At 34.6% G+C, this 23,217-nt stretch overlaps 2 protein-coding genes across 8 annotated transcripts in view; one reads left to right on the forward strand and one right to left on the reverse strand.

Annotated features, from left to right (window-relative positions):
• The window catches only part of LOC142978783 (myogenesis-regulating glycosidase), a 47,973-nt gene extending 29,848 nt beyond the window's left edge, over positions 1–18,125 (forward strand). For 5 of the 7 annotated variants that reach the window (XM_076123346.1, XM_076123348.1, XM_076123349.1 and 2 more), the window contains 6 exons: positions 9,392–9,539; positions 10,477–10,699; positions 11,328–11,507; positions 12,015–13,420; positions 13,745–13,925; positions 14,458–18,125. In XM_076123346.1, coding sequence (XP_075979461.1) covers positions 9,392–9,539; positions 10,477–10,699; positions 11,328–11,507; positions 12,015–13,420; positions 13,745–13,925; positions 14,458–14,597 — 2,278 coding nt within the window. In that variant the 3' untranslated portion in view covers positions 14,598–18,125. Of the gene's footprint in view, positions 1–1,579; positions 1,848–8,152; positions 8,203–9,391; positions 9,540–10,476; positions 10,700–11,327; positions 11,508–12,014; positions 13,421–13,744; positions 13,926–14,457 lie in introns of those variants that run through there. The other 2 variants (XM_076123353.1, XM_076123352.1) reach the window with 2 other exon arrangements.
• Positions 18,126–20,015: 1,890 nt separating this feature from the next.
• LOC142979051 (uncharacterized) overlaps positions 20,016–23,217 on the reverse strand; it is a 194,740-nt gene continuing 191,538 nt past the window's right edge. The window contains 1 exon segment of the mRNA XM_076123812.1: positions 20,016–23,077. Coding sequence (XP_075979927.1) covers positions 22,908–23,077 — 170 coding nt within the window. The 3' untranslated portion in view covers positions 20,016–22,907.

The following is a 23,217-nucleotide window of genomic DNA, read 5'->3' on the forward strand; positions in this document are numbered from 1 at the left end:
TTTATTAATTGCTTTTGTTTTCTATAGTGATCAGTAGGGATCAAATTAATGTTTTTATAGACAAAAGTATGGACAAAAATGTAGCAGTTTATATTATAATTCTGTGAATGTATATTAGAGACAGCTTCAATGATAAATATTTTAATGTAAAACACAAGAGTCTTATATACTTTGTTACACATGTATGTATGTGTAATTGTGTACATAATGTAATAAGGAGATATGAACTGGACAGATGAATACTCGTATCACTTGTGATAAGATAACATATTTTTGTTGTATACAAATATTTATGTTTCGGTAGTTTCAATGCTACTGACATTATTGTTGGAGAAAAGAAAACTTTTTAAGACATTTCACGAGGGGAAGATTTGATTACGTATGTTAGTGATAACACCAAAACTGGAACATTTCCCTACACTAAAGAGCAAATATAAATTTATTCCAACACGTATTTTGCTCACAATTGTTCCTCAGTTTATTTTTTTTCAAGAATAAAAAAATACTGACGAGATTTAACAGCATTTCGCAGGTGACTTTAGATGACGAGTTTGATTACCGAGTCGGGAAAATTTTTGAGTAAAATGTTTGAAAAATAAAAATAAACATATACAAATAAATTACATCCTTAGTATTAGGTAATAGATCGCTCTTTGTCACGAGGGATTAACATTTATATTGTTTTTAAGTGTACGTCGATACACCTCTGCCTACACCTACGGATCGTACTAAAAAATAATATTTTATCACTGGATTTACAAACAAACAAATCAATGAACACATAGAACGGTTTTACATGAACATTGTACGTAAATATGTCAAAGTTCAAGAGAGAGTCAAATAAATGAATACTTATCCACGGTTCACACTTAGCTGTATGTAATCTATCTACGTATAGGTGCGTACGCGCATTTGTGCAATGAAAGACTACAACACATGCGCTAAATGAAGGTGCAGTACTTTAAACAGCTAGATATTATTGCATTTTATATATATTTCTGCCCGCAATTAAATATGCCTGCCTGAAAAAAAATCCCGGGTCAAAAAAGTAATCCACATCATCTAGGATATAAAACTATCAGTGCACCAAATATCAACAAAATCTAACTAGTAGTTTTGGCTTGATTGAGTATCAAACATCCGAACTTTCGCCTATAAAAGTAAGGTAATAAAAAGCACTAGCCTTTGTTATAGTTTCTAATATCTAGAACGCTCTTAGTATTATGTTCTACACAAACCAAAAGTACATAAACAAATAAAATATTATATCAACTATGTTGTAAATCATTTGGCGATTAAAAAGAGTGGTCATGAGTTTTTTTTAGCTTTTCTCATAAGGCTCCCTCCTTTCCGAGCTAGCGGTAGATTCAGTAATTGTAACGACTACCATGTCAGCATTTGATCCTTATAAATGATTTTTTTGATTTTTATTTTATTAAGCATTTATGACATAAAGGGCATGACTCTTAACCGATTATTATTCTCATCTCTGATCAAGAAAGTTCTCTTTAAAATTAAATCAAAAGGGATATTAACTAAAGAGTGCACAGTATATTGTCGTGCAGGCACAGTAGCGCTCCGGTCAGTGTGACATCGCGCATCGGTACGCACCAAACGCACGCGTCTCGCGCTTTCCTCATTTTCTAAAACACTATCATTTCTTTATTTATTAAGAGATCGTTTTATTTTCCTTTCTGACTTTCTTTCTTCAGTTTTTTGACGTCGTTTTTCGTATTGTTTCATTTCTATTGCGTATTTTAGTGTGGTATTGTATTTTTCTGCGATTTTTGGTGTTTTTGATTGATTTAGTGATCAGTGTATAGTGAACCATAAAAGGATTTTGAAAGGTAATTTTAAATGCTTTCTATTGTAAAAAAAGAAAATCTTGCTTCTTCGTTTATTTCTAGAAACTTGTGGAAAGTTCTATGTTTTCATTTAATGTCCCATAAAAATTTACGTCAACTGTATCTATGACATTTGCTATTATGTAAATAGTTTATGTATGAATGTAAGCTGGTTTATACATACGTTCTTTTTTCAGGACGAAACAGCTTAATTCATTCAAATAAAATTTGACAGCCAGTTATGTTTGGTTTTTGAATAAAAAGAAAAACAATTAGGTCAAAACTATAACACAACTATAACTATAGCAAACTATGTACTATTATCTAAAATGCTTGATTATCTATTTGGGGCTTAAATACTCGTAAGGTATTGTGGCCAAAGCGAGTCGTAACCCTGCGCAAGCACAGAACACATTCCGCATTTTTTAACTTAGGGCTTATTTTATCATCAATGTGTTTATAAAGATACACATCTTCAGATCTCAAAAACTATTCATCAAAGGATTAAAGGTTAAACAGGACTACATGGCAAGCACCACATTTCCAATATAAAAAGAATAATTAAATTCAGTCAAATTTAAGCAATAATTAAAAAATACAGCCTAATTGAGACTTTCCTCCTTTTCTGACGTGTAGTCTTGATAGCGTAACATAAAGACCTTTTCATTTATACGACGTATTTGTATGAATTTAAGTTTTAAAGATTTGATTTCGAAAAATACATGGATATTGTTAACTGCATAAAACAAGTCTATGCTTCAGTCAAACTAATAAAATACTAAGGCGCACGAACGATAATAATAACAAGTGAACAGTATTATTATGTGTGTTGGTATTCCTAATTATACTAATATTTAAAATTTTGTGAGGATGTATGTTTGTTATTCTTTCACGCAAAGCTACTCAACAGATTTTGATGATATTTGGCACACGTATACTAATATACCTATAGTGTATAATAATGTCTGACTGTGCAAGCATACAATACACAGGTCTCTATTTCGTTACTCTATGCTGGTGGGACCGCTAAACCGACACAATCAGTGAGAGGTCAGGCACAGAGCCGACGGTTTTACGTGATCTCAGGTCTCTGAGGTCAGGCACAGAAATTTACGCTAACTAACTAACTTCCTAACTCCGGGCAATTCCTGAAAAATTCGGAACAGAAAAACTCCGAATATATTTTAGGCCAGACCCAGGATTCGAACCTAAGACCTCTACGTTTACGGCAGTCGCATACACCACTGAATGCGCCAAGGAGGCAGTCAAAAGAGCAGTCTATAGACCTGAAGTAACACATACTTAGGATACATTTTAACCTAGGAAATGTTTTCACGCGGACGAAGTCGTGAACAGAATATACGCAACAAGCAAACAATATGACAGTGATAATCACGATTTATGCTAAGTGTTTTACAAACAATATCATTAGCACTACTTACTATAAATCATAATCCGTCTGATAGCAAGGATAATAACTGTAGCCACGATTTATTTTACCAGCAGTGAGGCCTTACAGTCGGTACTATCGAGTATCGAAATTTTGACGTTTAGAATGTACTGCCAAAATATTTCCTACGACACCCTTCAGAGGCGCTGATCAGATTTTCTTGCAAAATTTCTCGATTACAGGTCGGTTGTCGGTAGTCGATAGTAGTAGAGAATCGAGCTACAGTAGTGCGGCCTTACAGTCGGAACTATCGAGTATCGAGACTTTGAAATTTATTATGTACTGCAAAATAGTTCCTTGTGTAACCGCTAGAGGTGCTAGTCAGATATTTATACAAAAAAGGAATCCGAATTCGGGCCAAAATTTATTGTCAAGAAATCTTAGCAATGTTTTTACGGCCTCCGCGGCGAAGTGCTTAGGATGGTCACCAAGCCACAAGTTGCGTCGGGAGATCGTGGGTTTGATTTCCACAAGGACAATTAATTGTTGAGAATTGTTTGTTTCGGATTTTGATACACTCTGTGTCCGTTGTTTGTATGCTTGTAAAAGTCCTCGCGACACAAGAACAATTTTTAGCACCTCTTTAAAAACACTTCCCTTAGGAAGTTTACATAGCAGACCTGTTTTAATTCCTGTTCTTACTGATTTGTTTATATTTATCAGTTTATTGATTTGTATGCATTGCTCTAGATAAGTCTATCATTTTAACATTTGTGCCAAAGGTGACTTCTAATCAAACTTTGGCATTTGACCCGTTAAATAATCAATACGTGCATGCGGCTTACTTATGATAATAAATATTATTTACTAACAAACATTGTGAACGTAAGATTAAGAATAATCTAAAACGGAGTAAAATATTGTAGGAACAGGTGACAATATGTGTAATTTTTACAAAATAGGGTTATCGGGTTGAGTATTTATTTTACTCTATAGTTACTAGACCAAAATATTCCTCGTCCGCCTCCACCCATGCCCAGCAGTGGGACAATAAAGGGTAAAAGTGGGTGTTTACCTAACCTTTTGTTTTCGATTGAATCTTATATTATTGTTGCAAGTTCACGCACTGAATTCTTTTCGAAATCGACTATATCTCATTACAGTCATTACTTACCTCTCTATAATTTGAGCTAGCAAACTATTGCTTGATGTCGTATGCTTCAGTCAGGTTAAGGCATACATAAGAACAATTTATGCCTTGCATGATCAATTATTGTATAAACAACATTGTAAAACTTTTGGCGATTGAAAAGAGTGGCCGTGAGTTTCTCTCTAGCTCTTCTCATAGACGAAAAAGGTCGTCGAGCCACAAGTCCACCTACTTATTCGCACGTCTATCACCCTTTTTACTTTACCGCCTTTCCGAGCTAGTGGTAGATTCAGTAATTGTAACGACTATCATAAGTGTTAATATTTGATCTGAATTAATGAATGATTTGATTTTGATTATGGCGCATGCCTCGCAATGTCTGTACCGCCGCCGCACTTATAACACAAAAATGAAACGAAAAGGAAAATCCACATAATAATATTACTGTCCTCTAAAAGTCGGAAATTTTCATATTTATTAGACCTTCACGATACAAAATGCCCTGTAGCACAAATAAAACAGTATTTGGCAGACAACTGCATCCATGACCTAGATTACGATGACGGTTATATACACAGATAAAAGAAGTAAATAAAATGAGTCAAATTGTAGTAATCATGTGACAAGACATGATATGTGATGAATGTAAATAAGATTATGTGTTTGATGAGATTATGGTAATTCAGCTTTGTGATGTCTTAAAATAGATTAAATGATGTGTATATGATTCATTATGATTTATTAATGAATTTTGTTTCATGACCAAATTGGTTGGACTGTGTCTGTGGCTCGTTCGATGGTGTATTCGACTGCGGCCAAAGGTTTCACGTTCGACTCTTGGATCGGGCAAATTGGTTTTTATTAATTTATATTAAAATATTTCTCAATCGTTGCTCGGAGTTTGGTAGCTGGCCCGATAAAATGCAATAGGTTCGCCCCATACTAGGTACATGATTTGTTTAACTAAACTCTTTACTTATACTAAGACTGTTAATAACGAAACGTGTATGTATTTCACACACCTCTGCCTACACCTTGCGTTATAACACACGTGATATTATGTGTCTATGTATATGCAATTTCAGTTCATTTAGCCATACATATAGCACAAACGACAGTAATGTAGCAGTGTTTCAGATCTCACCTTGATCACTTAAGCCGCTATAAGTCACACAATCTAGCCTGATTAGTATCCTTATTTACTGGCACATTTCAAGCAGGATAACTGTATTTGTGAACATTCTTTAATGTGAATAATTTTGTCTGAAGCTACTTTTGGATATTCGGTAATTCGGAGCTCTGTCGGATTTTTAACCTATTTGAAAGAATAAACTTATTTTCTCAGTCTAGACTTTAGTCAGTAGCTTCCACCGGCCGATAGACAAAAAGTGTCTTAACAACTTTTGATGTACACATTTCATAGATAGGGACTTTGTACAGCATTCACAAAATCGGTTCGATCGGGCAGAACAACTTTGAATCTAAGTTGACTAAAAACCACACATACAAAGAAAAATATAATTGTATGTTTAAAAATTCTACTTATCATGCGTCAGTCTGCAACATCGGCCAGGGTAATTTGTGCCAAAACGTCAGGTATTCCAATGTAAAATGCGCTTTAATTCCCGTATTCTATTCAAATAACAATAAACATGCAACGCAAAAGTTTAAAAGTTATTTAACTTATATTTTTAAAGGTGAACAGTCAATGTCCTAGGATCTTATCTCGCTCAAACCAAGAGTAGACTCGTACGGCAAGTAATGGTATGTTGGCTACGTAAATGAGTTTCCTCATTATCACGTCAGCCGGCGTTTGTCTTCAACAGTTATCTTAATATTTGTCATTGTTGGTTCTTTTCAATGTTTTTTGTTACAAATATGTAACACCTTGTTTTTATTCACTACGTTGGTGTAAGAGTTATCGTTTGTATGTTTGTTCAAAAGTGGTTTCTAGTCTGATTTTGTTATTCATTGTTTAATGAGATTTTATATCATCAATTTAGTCTTCAAAAACAGAGTAAACTGAAACATCTTAGGATGCAAAAAAGTTAGTTTTGAAATAATAAAAGCGTTCGAAAGAATACTTGGTACAAACGCATTATGAGGTAAATAGGTAGTTTTAAACAAGTTGCTAGGTTGAAAATTTTGTCGAGCAAAGTACCTAGTTTTATTTCGTCGAATTTGGGCCTAGCATGAGAGTTCTTATTAAACTGTCACTTATAAACGGACACATGAATCTCAATAGTTTATTTTAGGTGTCGTATTTACTAAGTGCAAGGTAATAAGATAGAAATACTTTCTTCTCTATTTACCTCTATCAAATAGAAAGTAGGTGTGAGAATTTTACTGTAGTAGTCTAAACTACCGAAAAATCTAGATTCACTGTCGTCATGAGAACGGAAATAGCACAGCCAGTGGGAACAAACTGACCGAAACATGATTGTTTCGACTACCAGTTTATTAAACAAAAGCATTTTTCACATAATATGACCTAAAGACCGTTCCAACGATAACAGTAGTGTCATGAACACCTAAATCACATAAGCGTGTGTTACATACATGTTATTTACTATCTTCTGCTTGCGTTTCTTCTGCCTGAAAATATTTCCCGTAATAAAAGTAGACTATGTGTTAATCCAGATTATAACGTATCTGTGTGCCTCATAAAAAATAATTCAGTAGTTTCTGCTAAAGGACTGAGAAATATTAAAATTTATTATTTCATTTTTAATCTCTGTGCCAAATATTATCTAATCAGTAGTCTTTGTTTTAATGAGTAAGAGATATACTCTCAAACTATTATAGTATGTATGAATTTGTAATAAAATCTCTTTGGCTTCAAGAATCACAAATGAGTACACGGTTCATTAGGTTTCTTTCAGTGAGCTCGTGAGGTACCCAAATATCGATCTTTTTTGTGTAGAGAAAATATTTTATTACAAGTTCATACATACTATAATGCGAAAAGACTTTTTCCCCGACCTAATACTCACAACATTAGAAGGATATACGCGAACATAAAGAGTACAGAGTAATTTTGTTTAAGTTGCACAGTGTATAAAGTGTCTTAACTTAGAAGCTATGTTATGTGAAAATATTCAGAACATAGTGCCATCGAGTCATTCAGAATGTGATAAAGAGGACCAGTAAGTAGGCTTTAAAGTTTAAATTATATCTAGCAGTGCAGTATGGTGTGTAGTACGGAATCATTTCGTCTTCAAACTAAAAAACAAACTGTCTTTCTAATAAGCGTCTTGGAAGCTTGTGTTTTGTCTTTTTCACTCATATTTAATTTTAAATTGATTGAAAGTGACAAAAAACTGTAAACTAATGAGAACTTACACGACTTAAAAAAAAAGAGTCATTAACGAAAACATCAGCTAACTGATGTATGAAACACGTAGGGTATTTAAAAATTTGAAGTTTCTAATATGACGATTTTACTACTCATTAAACAAAAATCTTTTTATGTCTCCATAAAATATGGTTTTAAACACGTTCTTTAAAAATGTAAGAGAATTTCAGAAAGCTAAACCTTGATTCTTTTAGCATATCAATCAATCAATGCCTCAGTAAAATTTTGATAAGTCCGAAGTTTTCGTTCTCGGAACCTTTTGAGCAAAGTTAGACTTTTACGTTTTTTTAAACTCACCTATTTGCATAAAAAATACTGCACTACAAACAACTGATTATAATTATAATTCGCACTGACGTAGGCGTGTTTTTGATAACGTCCGCCGACACTGATCATTGCAGAGTAAACATCGCGAGAGCATGGCTGAATCCACTGTACCGGTCGTGGTGGTTAGCTTACCGAGGTAGGCTTTTTAATCGGAGTTAAGATATTGGGGATGGAAGTTTAGAATTGATAGGAGATTGTGTTAAATTTTGATTGAAATGTGATTTTTGTTGTGTTTTTGGAAGCTGTTTTTATATTCTAAGCTTTTTGAAATGCTTATAGTGATGAAAAATTTAAAGTGTTTAAGTTTTGTGGAAAGTGAATAAGTCTGTTGAAGTTGCGAACTTTTAGAGTTTTTTTGTCAGTAATTATAAGTCAATCGTATTTCGCAATTGTGTACCTTTAATAGAATTTCTTCGATAGTGAGATGTGAAGTGAATTTATCACGTTAAAAAGTGTTTTAAAAAGAGATTTATGGATGTCTGAGATCTTTTATATCTAAGTGTAAAGAATACATTTTAGTTATTATTATTTGTTTTTCGTTTGATAAAATTTATATTTAATAGAAACGATAGAAAATATTAAATTATATCATCTAAAACGATTTTTTGGTTCAAGAAATCGATAAAATCCGTATTTATAGTTCCGTGGTACATGATAATATGCCCTTTAGTGACCGTCGGTGCCTACAATAATATTTACTACGCTTTACTTGTTGATTAAACCGTACTTTGAGCTGAATATAAAACAGTAACTGTAGGTAAACTTATAGGTATTTTATCTACGGACACTTAAATTGTAGTAAATAAACATTTTCGGGTCAAGTAAAGGGTAATTGGGATTTACAAGTATCGCGATTTATGGATTTGACAAGTGGCACCGGAAAGCGTAGGTACTGGACTAAACTTTAACTGAAACAAAAAAGATGGAAATTAGATTTTCGGTTCAGGCTGTCTTTTAAGTTCAAACTCATATTCCTAACAATAACTGTAATTCACTTTATTAAAACTTCTTGTCAAATCCTTCAATAGTGGAGAAAAAGGAAAGTCAAAAATATTTATAATCTCTCGACACATTTCGGCAAAGCGAATTTTATATTTTTTCAACAGTCAAACCAAGATGAGCATTTTTGAAACCTTTGAAAACTAAGACCATATTATTTTCAAAATCATATCATAAAAACTCGTTCACGTCAAATACTACCCAACAACTTACTACCAAAATAATGATTATTTAACGTCTGTTCGTTTAGTAAAGCGAAGAACTAGGTTTTATTTATAAATCTTCTGAGCCGAACTAGTACTTAAAAGAAGTAATTCTTCCTCCAGGACTCCCCTGCGGTCTCCTCGGCGCAAATCAACGGCGCCCCGCAGGCTCGGCCGCTCGGAGTTCAGCATGGATGACGACGACTACTCGCCCAGCAACTCCGTCACCTCCGTCAACTCACTCGCCAGTCTACTCAGGGAGAAACTACAGGTAATACATAAATACTTTATCAACAATCAATAAAATCCCACTGCTGGGCAGGGGTCACCTCCCGTAATGAGGGAGGTTAGTCCATCACGCTGGCAAAGTGCAAACCTTAATAATATAGTACAACCTACCAGGGAAAAACTACTACTAGGTATTTCTAAAAAAAATACAGTAAATTACGTGTTAATCGCTTAATAAATGGACAATCTTTGACAAAAAAGATATCTGAAAAAAATATTCTAAAAAATACACTAACTACAAAATACAATACTACTTTGGTACTTGGTGTTGCCTGTTTATTATACGACGTTATTGAGCGAGCTGCTATTGAGAACTCTGTTTTGTGATTCTACAAAAACTTAGTAGCCCTTTATTCAATCTCAGATTTAAATCTACAGATCTTAATGGATTGACAACAGTAAAGGCGTCTGATACTTAGCCAGAGGTTGTATAATTGGCAGTAAGACTTATTATAACATGGTTACGTATTGCGGTTACCTCCTATTGTATGTGGTCAACATTGAAAATTGACACCGCACGGTTACTACTAGTTATTATAAATACGTTAATATTTATAATTAAGTACCAATGTTTAACGGTAGAGTACGAAATTTTTATGAAACTTTGCACACCTTAGAAATCATCAAAACAGTATATGAAGGGATGCAGAGTCCCCAAACCTGTCTAGCGTGATGATCTTACATCAAAGCCTTTTATGAGGTGTTCAGGTTTTGATGAATATTTTTTTTGTTTGAAAGCTATTGCCATCTCATGTGGATGTAGATAAAGAGTTAAATCTGACGAGTTATTTTTGTTTAATCTATATAATTGCGTTTCGAAGGGCAACAATATTGTCATCAATGTAAACAAAGTTACGTTAAACGAAAATGTGATCTGAAATTTATTTTTGTAAAAACCTACTATTTATCTAATATTTCAGAGCATCCCTCAGAAAATTCGTAAGAAACCAACAGACTACAAGCTGCGAGCGTTCGTCGGTCTCATGTTCCTAGCCGTAGTGTTCTTTGTTGGGTTCGCATACGTGCTGTATCATCAACAAGCTCTCACCAAGGCCTACTTCAACAACGTGCAGTTCAATGAACCCAAGAGGCTTATTAGGATTTATAATAAAGATGATGTGGAGATTCTGAGGGCTAGTTTAGGTAAGAATATTTTGGAACTAGATGCGATTATGTTAACGGTGAAGACTCCAGTCACCGTTCCTCCTCTTTCCTCATTCTTTTTTAATTTTTGAGTACCTTAGTATCCTGAATGTTTTTGGTGCTTAACCTTATTGTAGCTCTATAATTTCCTAATACCAGTGCAGTGAAAAAGAATAGGTTCACTATAATCTCCGATCTAATGATCCGATTAAAAAAGAAACTCCAGACAAAGAAAAAATAAAATAAAATATGTAGATTGTTTATTTAAAGAATACCTTTCGTCATTTTTAATATAACAAAAATGGTTTTTGTTACTATATTTAAGTTAAAAAAAAGGAGAAAGAGATATAATTTTTGCTGAACTCCCTATTTTTTGCATCTAAAAGATAACAGTAACCCTTTATTTTAGGCATGCAAGGTTTCCTCACGATGTTTACCTTCACCGTTAGAGCAAGTGATAATTATTTCTGTTACACACATAACTTCGAAAAGTCATTGGTGTGTTGCCTCGGGTTCGAACCTGCAACCACTTGCTTGGGAGGTGCCAACTGAAAACACTCGGCTATCACTGCATTAAATAACAGTAAACCTTAAGAATAAATAAAATAACTCCACATTTTTCTCTCAGCGGTGAACATCCACGGCAAGGTCAAAGCGTACCCATGTCTGCGCGAACACCGTCGTAACGACGGCTCCGAGTGCCTCGAGTGGCTGCACACGCTGCGCTTCTACCTCAAGTCTTTGCCCCACGACCCTGGCGCGGATAACACCACCTGCTACTCCGTGCATTGGAAGGCTTTGAGAGACGGTACTTATTGCTTATTTTTTTCATAGTTCAGTACCTGTTGTCTGTACAGTCGGTACTATCGAGTATTGAGAGTTTGACGTTTAAATACGCGCGATACTTAGCCGGGTATTGATAGTCGAAAGTGGTAGAGAATTGCATTACTTTTGTCAAAGTTGTTCAAGCCGACTGCTTTTGACATAGCTTAACGACTGTTGACAACAACATTAACCCTCGGTTTCTTAGCACCCTTAGCGGTAGTTTATCTATTCAATAGCGTTTTTTCTAGTATATGTATATAAGTGAGAGTATATGAATTTTAACGCTATTGAATAGATAAACTACCGCTAAGTGTGCTAAAAACTGGGGGTAAGACCGACGTTTTGTGTAGTTTAAGTGGCCTCCAAAGCAGTAGAAAGGCCGTGCTACATTTGCTTTCACACAAATCGTTTATCAAGCACAAGTATCTAAAAACCCCACAATCGTTATTAGTAAAAATATTCTAACTTAAAGTCTACTCCAATTTTTCAGATGTCCATCCAAACGACTGCTTCGACTGGGGTGACACGAAAGTCAACTGGTATGGAGGTGGTCAATCATCTAACGTGTCCTGGCCAATCAACAGCGGATACCTAGACTACACCCCCTTCATCACAGGCGACATGCAAAAGACCCAGTGGTCGAACGCCCTTACAAGATACTTCATTAATTCCAAAGGAGCTGCCGTCATTATTGACGAAGAAACTCCCCTACACATCTCAGTTAACAAAGGAGGCAAGCAAATCTGCTTAAAAGCTATGTACCATGAATTCGCTTATCCAAACAAACTGACTGAATTCCCAGAAATGAAGTATAACATTTGTACTTCCGAAGATATGACCTCATTACATTCCTCTATCCATAGTCACAGACGAGCTCCTTTATGGGATGGTCTAAAACCCACTGATATGCAAACGCTTGAGTCTTTAATTTCTGAGCCGGTCTGGCAAATAGCTCCTCGGTTCAAACACGAGTTACAAGCAGAAACTATCTCGAAATACACCGAAGATGTTATCAATCTAGGGTTTTTAAAACAAGGACATGTATTGATCAATGAACATTGGCAAAACGAAATCGGTGACCTTTCTGTCGATACAACTCGCTTTGAGACTTTAAATACAACTGTTGATAAGTTGCATAGAAGAGGATTCAAGGTAGCTTTTACTATACAGCCTTTTATTAGCACAGAGAGTAAGAACTTCGCTGAATGTGTGCAAAAAAGGCTCTTGATAAGTGAAAGAAATAGTGATAGAAGGATACCAGCTTTAACTCGATTCAAATCGCTAGCAAGCGCTGGAGTTATAGACATAACTAACAACAGATCTGTGCCATGGTTTCTGGATAAACTCCAAGCAGTTATAGATGAATACCACATAGATTCGTTCTTCTTTGATTTGGGAACAGCATACGACATGCCACATTACTACCGCTGCGAGAAACTGCTAACAAACCCTGACCAATACAAGAAGATCTTTACGAAAACTTTTGAAAAGACTTTGAACATAATTGGAGTATCTTCTGCCGTGTCTTTGCCGCGACCACCTATATTCATTTCTTTGCCACCTTTTGAATCTACTTGGGAGGCTTTACGATTGGTGATACCTACCATGTTGACTTATGGTGTCAATGGTTTCCCATTTATAATGCCAGGAGCAGTCGGTGGTGATATTTACTGGCCTGGTAGTGAACAATTCTTGCCATCGTCTAAAGGTTCCTTCGAAGTAAAGAATACGACGCAAGAGAATGGTATAGTGTTGCCAGAAAGAGAGTTGTATATGAGGTGGCTGCAAATGGCTACGTTCTTGCCTGTGATCAAGTTTACTCACTTGCCGAGTAAATATAATGATGAGAGAGTTTTGGAGATGGCCAAGAATTTGACTTCTATGAGGCAAAGAATTGTGAGTACCAGATCTTATGTTACTTTAATAAATAAACATTTAAAAAAAGTTTTACGTTGAATCATCTAATTTGAAACTTTTAATATGTTAAAGGGATCATCTGACAGATTGGTTCGAACATAATAATTATTTTAAGAATTTGGTTTGTGATGGAATAATTTGATAACTGTTGTATAATAATTATTTTAGGTCCTGCTTTATTAAAATTTGATATCGTCCAAAAATAGTCGTTACAAATAATCGTAGGTATTGTTCAGTAAAGACTTTGTTTACCAATCCAGCATTTATAACACGGCACTTAAATGACCTCTCTCATATTTCCAGGTGACTCCTCTCCTTCTAAAATACAAACGTGAAGCGTTAGAAGAAGGCCTCCCTCTCATCAGACCGCTGTGGCTGGTGAGCGGGAACGACGCGGCGCCGATGCCGGTGCAGGACGAGTTCGCCATCGGCGGAGAGATCGTTGTCGCGCCTATCATGAATAGAGGACAGACTGCTAGAGATGGTAAACATTAAACATTTTTTTTAAAGACAACTCCTGCACTAAGATATTGCTCTTGTGTCGCCGAGACTTACAAACATACAAACAACGGACACAAAGTACAACCACACCCGAAACAATTGTTTGTGGATCGCACAAATGATTGTGTCGTGTGGGAATCAAACCCAATGACGCAATGGTAGCGGCGTGGTGACTTAAACCACTGCGCTACGAAGGCAGTCTATTTATCATTTATTGTGTTATCCTATGGTTAGTGGTGAACTTTGAGTAAAAGTTGTTCAAGGATTACCAGCCATCTTTAAAATGACTCGATAACAGTTCTAGTTAGTTAATTCTATTATTAATTATTGACAATAATATGGACCAACGGGCTTAGAAACCGCAAAGACGCTTAACTGAAATAAAAATAACAGCTACCCATCTATAGAAAGTACGCGTCTAAGGTTGCTTAACCTACAGATCGTTATAGTTTTTATAGATATTTATGGGCTGTTTTACCTATGATTAATTGATCGTTCTTTTTTGCTTATTTCAGTATACCTACCAACGGGTTTATGGCAAGATGGCATCGACGGATCTCTGCGCAAAGGAAACCGCTGGATGCACGAATACAAAGTTCCAATAGACAAAGTAGCTTACTTCGTGAGAAGACCAGATGATATGAGATTCAAGTAGACCGAGTAGACCAAGTAGACCTAGTAGACCAAAAGACCAAAGTGAAGAGTGAATGTGCGTTCTGTGATCTTCTTTAAAGTTTAGTTTTTGAGATAGTAGAAAGAAATAACGATCGATTATAGTGAAAATGCTTAGTGATATGGAAAAGAGATTAGTGTGAGATGGTTTGGTTTTCAAATTCGTAGGTAGGTATTTAATTTATTCTGTTTATGTATCTGGCAGTATGAGTGAAATTACAGTGAATTATGGAAAGTTCAGTTTCCTGCTCTAAGAGGAATTATCGGAATCTTCTTTGATACTTTTGTTCATTGTTCTCAGTTAAGATAGTAAAGTTTTAGGTTGCTTTTCAACTGAAGCAAAGCTGATCAGAGCGCGATCAACCAATCACAGTGCTCGAAATCTCGACTTCACTTCAGAGGAAACAGTCTTATTGGCTGATTCGCGGTCGGCCCTACTCCGTTCAGCCCAGCCCCACTGCAATGGAAAAGCACTCTTAGGCAAAGTCCTGAAATAGTGAGTGAATGTAAATTGTTCGGTGCCCGCATTATTTTTTCTCCTAAAGCCATTTGAGGCATTAAAAGTCTTCCCTCTTTTATGTATCTTCACTTGTCGATTATAATTTATAATTTCTAGTCTCTATATTATGAAGTTTTCTGCTTATTCTTTCACACGATTTGAACGGTTTGATCAAAGACATAGTTATTAAGTTCGTTTTTAAATAATTACGAAAATAACGAGAATGTTAACATATCTACAGATTTTAGAGTAAGTATAGTCAGAAGTATAAATTCCGTACACTTTAGATATAAGACAATAATATTATAATAATTTTTGTATACGTTACAGTTAGAACTCGTTTTTACTGAGCCTTTTGACGACTATCTATATAAAATTTCAGCCAAAAGATGATTCTACCTGTCTAATTTCTAGTCTACCTTAGACGTCTAGTTTTATCTGAAAATCAATAATAATTAATGCTATTGTCTGGTCTTTCCTTACCCCTATGGGTAAAAACTGAATTTTATGTAACAGTGGTAAATTATAATTTAGATTTTTTATTTTTAGTCTCTACAAAAGTGAAAAAGCGTGTTCTTTCTAAAAAACGGTTTTTAACTGTAACATACACATTATACAAATATAGTAAAGATAGAATAAATAATAAAAAATACGAATCGCTCGGATAACCCAACAGTATTACAGCTTAAAGCACTATTTTCTGCTTTAAAAGCTCTCATGGGAATTCCAAGCACTTTTTTCTGTCACTGCCTTAAAATAGGCTAGGAGCAATTTCACACTACTTTAGTATCCAAAGAAACCGTTGTATTTTATTTAAATTCTAAGTGCTATCTGTGCTAATATTAAGTGCTTTTAACCTAGGCTTGATTATAAGTTTGATATTTATGATACAATATAAGAAATAAAAACTTATTTTATGCTGAATTCTAAAGATGTAGTGAACAAGTGCAATGTGTCCGCTTATTCAAAGTTCCATGTTCGATTCCCAGCTCATACATAGGAAGGTTACATTATATATACCTTATATAGGTATAACCTAAGGTATAACTCAAATACGGAATGGCAAAATGCAGGCTGTCTGCTTGCAACCACGGTCACAGCAACCTGCGCCAAAATCTTAGGCATTGGTATAATGTATGGTAAAATGCGTGTTCACGTCAATTTCCGTATTTACTTGTAAATAAGAAACATGCAACTTTAAAGCTTTCCCTTTAGAAATCAGCGCGACCTTATTTTACGGTTTTCTTTAGAACTCAAGCATATTCAATGTTATTAAAATACGTAATATTATAATTGTATATTTTGAAATGGTGATTACTTTTAACATTCCAAAGTTTTGTAGTTAGTCCACTAAAATAATGATAGTTTATTCTTCTATTCCTATATCTCTATAATTTTGGGAATAAAAGCAAAATACATACGTAATTCAATTGTTTATTAAGACGGCACTGAGTTATGTATCAATCATGAGTAAAAATTATAACATCCACTAACACAAATATTATGAAATACAGTAATAGTTCTTTCGCCGAGTTATAAAGGTTATGTGCATAGTACTCGCACCCGGCGGTCTGGTATGATGAAATGTATAGATGTGCTAAGCTATGGCAGTTTGTAAGGATCATACAAAGTAAGTGGCGTTCTTTGATAACTGCTTCCCTCTATCCTATGAGAAAAAGGTGTGACCTTGTTTATGTATGTAGGTATAATATGATTTTTAAGGCTTTCGGTTTAACTGCAGATATTTTTGCTCATGACTGTACATAGACACTGTCACTCACACTAAATAATTTTTGGTAAAACAAGTTATTGTCAATACATTATCAACTTTATTGTTATACCGGTAAGGCCCACACGACGTATGCCCGTTACCCAATCTAGTATTTATAATTAATTAATATTTAATCTATTTGTTTATACGATTGTAGACCTTATGTTTATAGTGACAAAGTTGATTATGTTTTAACAAAAATCCTTGTACCTTGCTCCGCTATTTGTAGGAACTAATTTTAAAGTAGTTCCTAAGTATTTTCTTTTATATAACTGTTTTAACAATCATTTCTGTAGTCTCTTTATTTTGCTATTCTTTACCCAATTGTGATGTATTTAGAATAAGTGTAATATTTGTATTCAAATCGATGTAAAAACATTGCCATTCCAAAATTAAGTGCAAAAATAAGTACAGTATGTCAAATAAAATAATAAAAATTAAGTTAGTTCTTTTGTGTTACACTTTTAACGTATACGATTAATTGATATGAGTGCTATGAGATTGCCTATATACCTACTAATGGTAAATATTACTTGGGTATTTGTGTTTGGTTCATATATTATAACCTTCTTATTCATAAAAATATATGAAAGGCTTATAAAGAGTTTTGTTTCTTTCACACCTCAGCGAAATAAAAAAATAAAACATATTTTAGTAGTTTTTTAATTAAAATAGGTTTATAGTGTGTTTATGAATAAGAGGGTAATAGTTAAGTCTTAAAATTTATTGTGCACAATGGATACGCCGGGAGAGAATAGGCTGTCCTAGAAAGACACTTAGATCATTATTATCGGCGACGTCTTGAAAAAATGTCAGGTGCGTAGTAGTAGTTACCGGCGGTCCTGTATAAGACACGGGAAGATTGGATAGTGCCAAGTGGCCTTCTTTGGTCTCGGCCTACACCAATTGTAAAATGGCGAGATATTATGTATGTGTATAAAAAATATGTGTTACATTTCTTCCTGTGGTAATTCTGAATTATGTTAACTTTTGTCAAAATTAAATTTCACATTAATAAGACCCAAACGCAAATAGCCTGGTGAGATCTCATCTTATTTTATTGTATAAATATTTTGTTCCATTCTGAGATGAAAGTGTTTTGAGTCCATATACAATAGGTACATTATAAGTAATAACTAAAAAGTATTGTATATGACTGTTTATTGTTTAATGCATTTAAAATGTGCTGTTATTAAATGTTTTTGAAAGATAAACTTTTATTTTTATTGGCCATGTTTCACCACTTCTGGATATCTGTCAGATTGCTTATCACATAGTATCACAGTAGTGTTGACAGTTCATTCATTAATTGATGTCACTTTATTTGGTGGATAGGTTATCTAACACTTATTTTAAATCTCAAAATATACCTTAATATTGTTCTAACTAACTTTAAACTTTGTATTCATACGGGGATTATAAAATAAGGATAATAATAAAATAACACTCAAATCTTTTTCAAACATTTTTATTACTCATAATGACTCATACATTACCATCAAACACGCTGAATGGATTATAGCGACGTGACTGATTAATGAAACAATGAGTTTTAATTTTACATACAATCATAAATATGCACCTAATACCATTAAGGGTGGCATTATTCAAATTATTAAATACCTTACAATTAAATAAATAATTTAAATGCGCAAATTAAACTATATTTATTATGAAAAACTGTCGTATACATTCCAAAATATTATCCTTTGAGAGCAAAGAACGCGACATAAACATTTCAACGCGGTCTTAACAAACTTGCGCCCCATGTAGTTGGAAACAGCGGGACACGTTTTTGGCGCAAGCGTAAAGCCGAACGTCCACCGCCAGCTAAATTAAGTTAGTTTAGTTTCGTTCGCATAGTTGACACAATTTTTATATTTTAGTTAGCTGGCATAGTTTGCGATGGACGCACATGTATGAAAAACTGTCTCAATTATGCGAGCTAAACTAAACTAGCTTAGTTTAGTTGACGGTGAGGGCTTTAGGCCCTCGTTGCGTCCGCATTACGTCGCGTTCCTAGGTCAATTAGGACAATAGGTAACATTCCAATCAATCGTAACGACATTACAGTGATTTAACTTCAGCAACGCAACTCTTCGATCAGTCTTTCTCACCATTAAGCGTGTTAAGTGCGGCCCTAATAAACGATGAAATTTGAACAAGTTTGGTTCAGAAAAATAAATGCAATTAATACTATTTGAAAGAGAAGTTAGGGATTAAATTATGTTTTCAATAACATCATTTAAAAGGGCGCATACATTCGTTTCTAATAACGCATTGGTCTCTAGCACCACAAGCTGTTTAGACTAAATAAAATGGAGATTGATAAAGCGCCTATTATTTTTTTAATAGCATTACACATTTATGGAACATGCTGCGCGCTTATCTTTGGTAGGTTCGGCTAAGAACAATTGCATTGTTTTTATGTCAGATTAAGTGAATTTTGGGTATTATATGAACCAGTAACATTGCGTATAGGCTTACAGTCAGCAGTGACAGTTTGTTCAATATGAATGTGGTCTTAATTACTTTACAGTTTTGCGCCTGTCATATTTATTACAGCAATTTGCTTAATAATAATTATTCATGTGCATCTGTTTTTAGCAGGCGCAGCCAGATATAAGTGCATAGTTGTTAATTATAAATAGGTATTGTTATGTCATTGTTGTGTTAGTACATAATTTGATATTTCTTATATTTATCAAACTCCATTCGATAAAGTCTCTCGCATTCATACCTACCTACAACAAATCCATTATGTCGATGTTTTGAGTATACCACCTTGAGCTAAGCCATCAGAACATTCCAATTCCTTTCATTAATTATAAGTAAATGTATCTCTAGGTGATGACACACAGTCATACGGTGTACCTGACGTCTAACAAGCGTTATGTCATCAGTATGTAATCTCAAAATTATTAGAAGACTTCAAAAGGACGCAGGATATAGGAGAGGTAAAATGAGGTTTTATATGTTGGCATATTATGAGATTGTGTTGAGGTATATGACCAGCTTACTCAGGTAAGCCGTATGCGTGTCTGCCAACTTGACATTCTATACATAATGAGTACAGTAAATAATCTGTATAATATAATTATAACATGTTGAATAGTCGGAAGAATACAACATTTAATAATTTCAATAATGGTTTATTTCTCAGAGCTATTGATGTTCACTAAGCTGATACAATTCTTAATTTTAATAACATTTTAATATTCCTAATAATATGCATTAATTAGAATTCTAGCTATAAAATACAATAGTAAACTTTAGGGTCAGGCTTTATAGCCAGCTAGACAGTGGATGCTGGCTGAAAATAACAAAGCCTATTTAAAAAAAAAATACTCATAATCTTTTTTTTCGAAGCATTTCGTCGTCATCGCCGATGCTCTTAATTTGAAATCGTAAATAGCGGGAAACTCACGCCGTCATTTTTTTTTTACATTATGAACTGTCATTTTTTGACATTTCACAATGTAAGTTAAAATGGTGCGTGAGTTTATTTGCGTCGTAATGATCGGAAAGCGCTGCTTATTACTAGAATTGACTGGAGAAGCCAATGGTGTTACTCGTAAGAAGAGCGAAAGCATCGGCTCAGACACTCCACAAGGTATTCCTCACATCCCTGTTTAGTCCCATCCAAAACTACCTAAAGCATAAACCACGTAAGGAAACAATATTGTGCTCACATCAATCCACACACAGTAACACATACTATATTATTATGTATTTAAACTATAACATAAAAAAACTCATTCGTTGAGATACATAAAAAATAAAATAAAAAACATATCCTTTATGTATTCGTTTACAATTTTTAAAGATTTTTTTTATGTTAATACATTGTGCTGGTGCGTTCTGATAATACAAATTGTTTTCGCTATTTTGTTTTTATTCTATATTAAGAAATGTTGGCGAAGTAAGCGATTGTTGTGTGACATTAATCCACTTATAACTATGGATGACTTAAAATTAATTGACTCAAAACTTTTTATTGGATATTTGGCAAATTAGAACAAAGTAACAGTAGATGCGCGGGTACTGGAGGTCGCGTTGTGACGTCACACACGGTACACAGACGCTACGCAGCCGCCCGAGGTGTATTGAGCTCAAGTCGCCCGCGCATGTCTGAAGGAAAGCCTTGAAGACTGCTTAACACTAGATGGTGAATCATTTATGGATCATTATCACATTCGCTCACATCCGAACATAACATTTGAAACAAATCGGTTATCTAATGGAGTACTTTATCTATAATTACATGAGGATTTTATCATCGACAAAAAAACATTAGAAAAACGCTTAAAAACAATTCATCTGAATAGGAACGAATTTATAAGACTATAACGATTTTTATAAGTATTTGGGTCGTCACGACTAGAAATTTAAAAACGAAAATACAACAGACCGAAATATATATGAGACGCCAACATAATATAATAGAGATTCAACAATCTCGTTACTTTAATAATTATCTTTTGGAAATGAGTAAATTTTATATAACACGTATTTATAACTATGTTATATTACTATCCGTCGACGCAACAAGCAGTATCAACTTAAACAGAGGTAAATATAATGAATTATTTAATAATAGTTTTCTACTAAAACATTTATATTTATAATGGTTAAGCTCTCTATCGTTTTAGGCTCACTGTTGGTCTAGAATAACACAGATGTCTTCATCCAGGTGTAGGTGTTATCGATCGAAGCGTTGGCGAAGCTCGATACAAGTTCATTCGATACACTCTCAGATTGACAACATTGTGACGTCACACACACGTTCGATTACAATCAAAAGTTGCAGGCGTTTCTGAGAGTAATCGCCCGTGTGTCCGACGCCTATGTTGTCATTGTGAGGTAGGCAGACGGCGTCATTATGCTATTAGATTGTTGCGTAGCTCGTGATAGATGCGCAACTGATTGTAAAACAGCCGAGAAGAGAAATATCGCTAGCGTGATGGAATATCTTATCTCGACAAGCCGTCTGCTCTGTAAACACAACGCGACGATCGACGAACAACTATCGTCTATTAAAAATCGCATGGAAATAAGCTCGAGTCGAAAAAAAATTGGAAAACTTCACTCCTTATATCTAACTGAATTACTTACGAGATATAGGCTGACACGAGAAGTCATCTTTGTCGTTCTAGAATCGTTATAATAAGTCTCATCTAACAAATATTATATTACTAGCGCCTCAGCACTAGCCCGACGAGCGTCTTTATTTATTAACAACGCCTTTTTAAGACGTTTTGTTAAATATACTCTTTATTTAAACCTTTATAAAAGTACCATCAGGTTTTATATTAGCGTCAGTTAACATGACGTCACGTCCGATTAAAGCCTCTACGCTAAACAAAGGAGTTGCCGCTAATGACATTTTATACAATTTGTAAATCACAAATGGCGATAGCAAAATAATTTATCTTTTATCATTCCCCCAAAAATTTTGATCGCAAAGCGGTGTTTTGGCTAAACAAAATGGACCGGTTACGCTAAATATCGTGTATAAAAGCACTACAGTTTTGTATAAGACCAAATTTTAAAACATCATCAGAAATATATTTTAAATGGCAAGCTACTAGAAAACAGTTGTATTTTAGAAAAAAATGGACGTCTCTGTTCTTAGGTCGAGAATTGGTTATTGACTTTACAATTGGATGCGGTTAGGACACAGTCAGTTTGGGAGTTACGAATCGGCCGTGGGTTGCACAACACATCTTGACACCAGCACTTCGTTTTTCATTATTCTTACTTTCATTAATAACTAAGATTTTATCAAACTCTTTAGCAGTCTGTTAATTGCATTCAAATATCACAAAAAACTCGACATCTATTTGCCAGCTATCTCATACGGAGTGGTGAGCTTTGAAGACGAAGCCTACGAGCGTTTCACATTATCACAGCCTTATTATCCTACAACAATTACACTTTTCTTTGGTACACTCTGTTCGTAGACATCGCCTGTCGGGGTGGGCTCACTTCTTCGATGAGAAAGCTACAAATAGACCCGAAACCTAGAACTCGAGTCTGTAGGCGGCACACGAGGTCTCGTGATCCTGAAGGTTGATGGTGCAGCGGGAGGCGGATGGCGAGAGATCGATCTTGTACTTCTCGAGCGCCTCCTCGTTCTCAGTCACCCAGAAGCCAAGCACGTCGGTGTCGTACGTTGGGATTATGGTTACTTCTGCAAATAAATAAATTATAATGATTAGTAATTTCACTTTAAAAGTGAGAGTCAGTAGTAAAAGTAGTAGTATACCTGGTGGTACATAACTACTACCTTAATAAAAAAAACTTTAGACAAATATTGGGTCGTCAGTTGAA

Source organism: Anticarsia gemmatalis, chromosome 15 (genome assembly GCF_050436995.1).
Source record: "Anticarsia gemmatalis isolate Benzon Research Colony breed Stoneville strain chromosome 15, ilAntGemm2 primary, whole genome shotgun sequence".
In the NCBI taxonomy this organism is placed as follows: Eukaryota; Metazoa; Arthropoda; class Insecta; order Lepidoptera; family Erebidae; genus Anticarsia; species Anticarsia gemmatalis.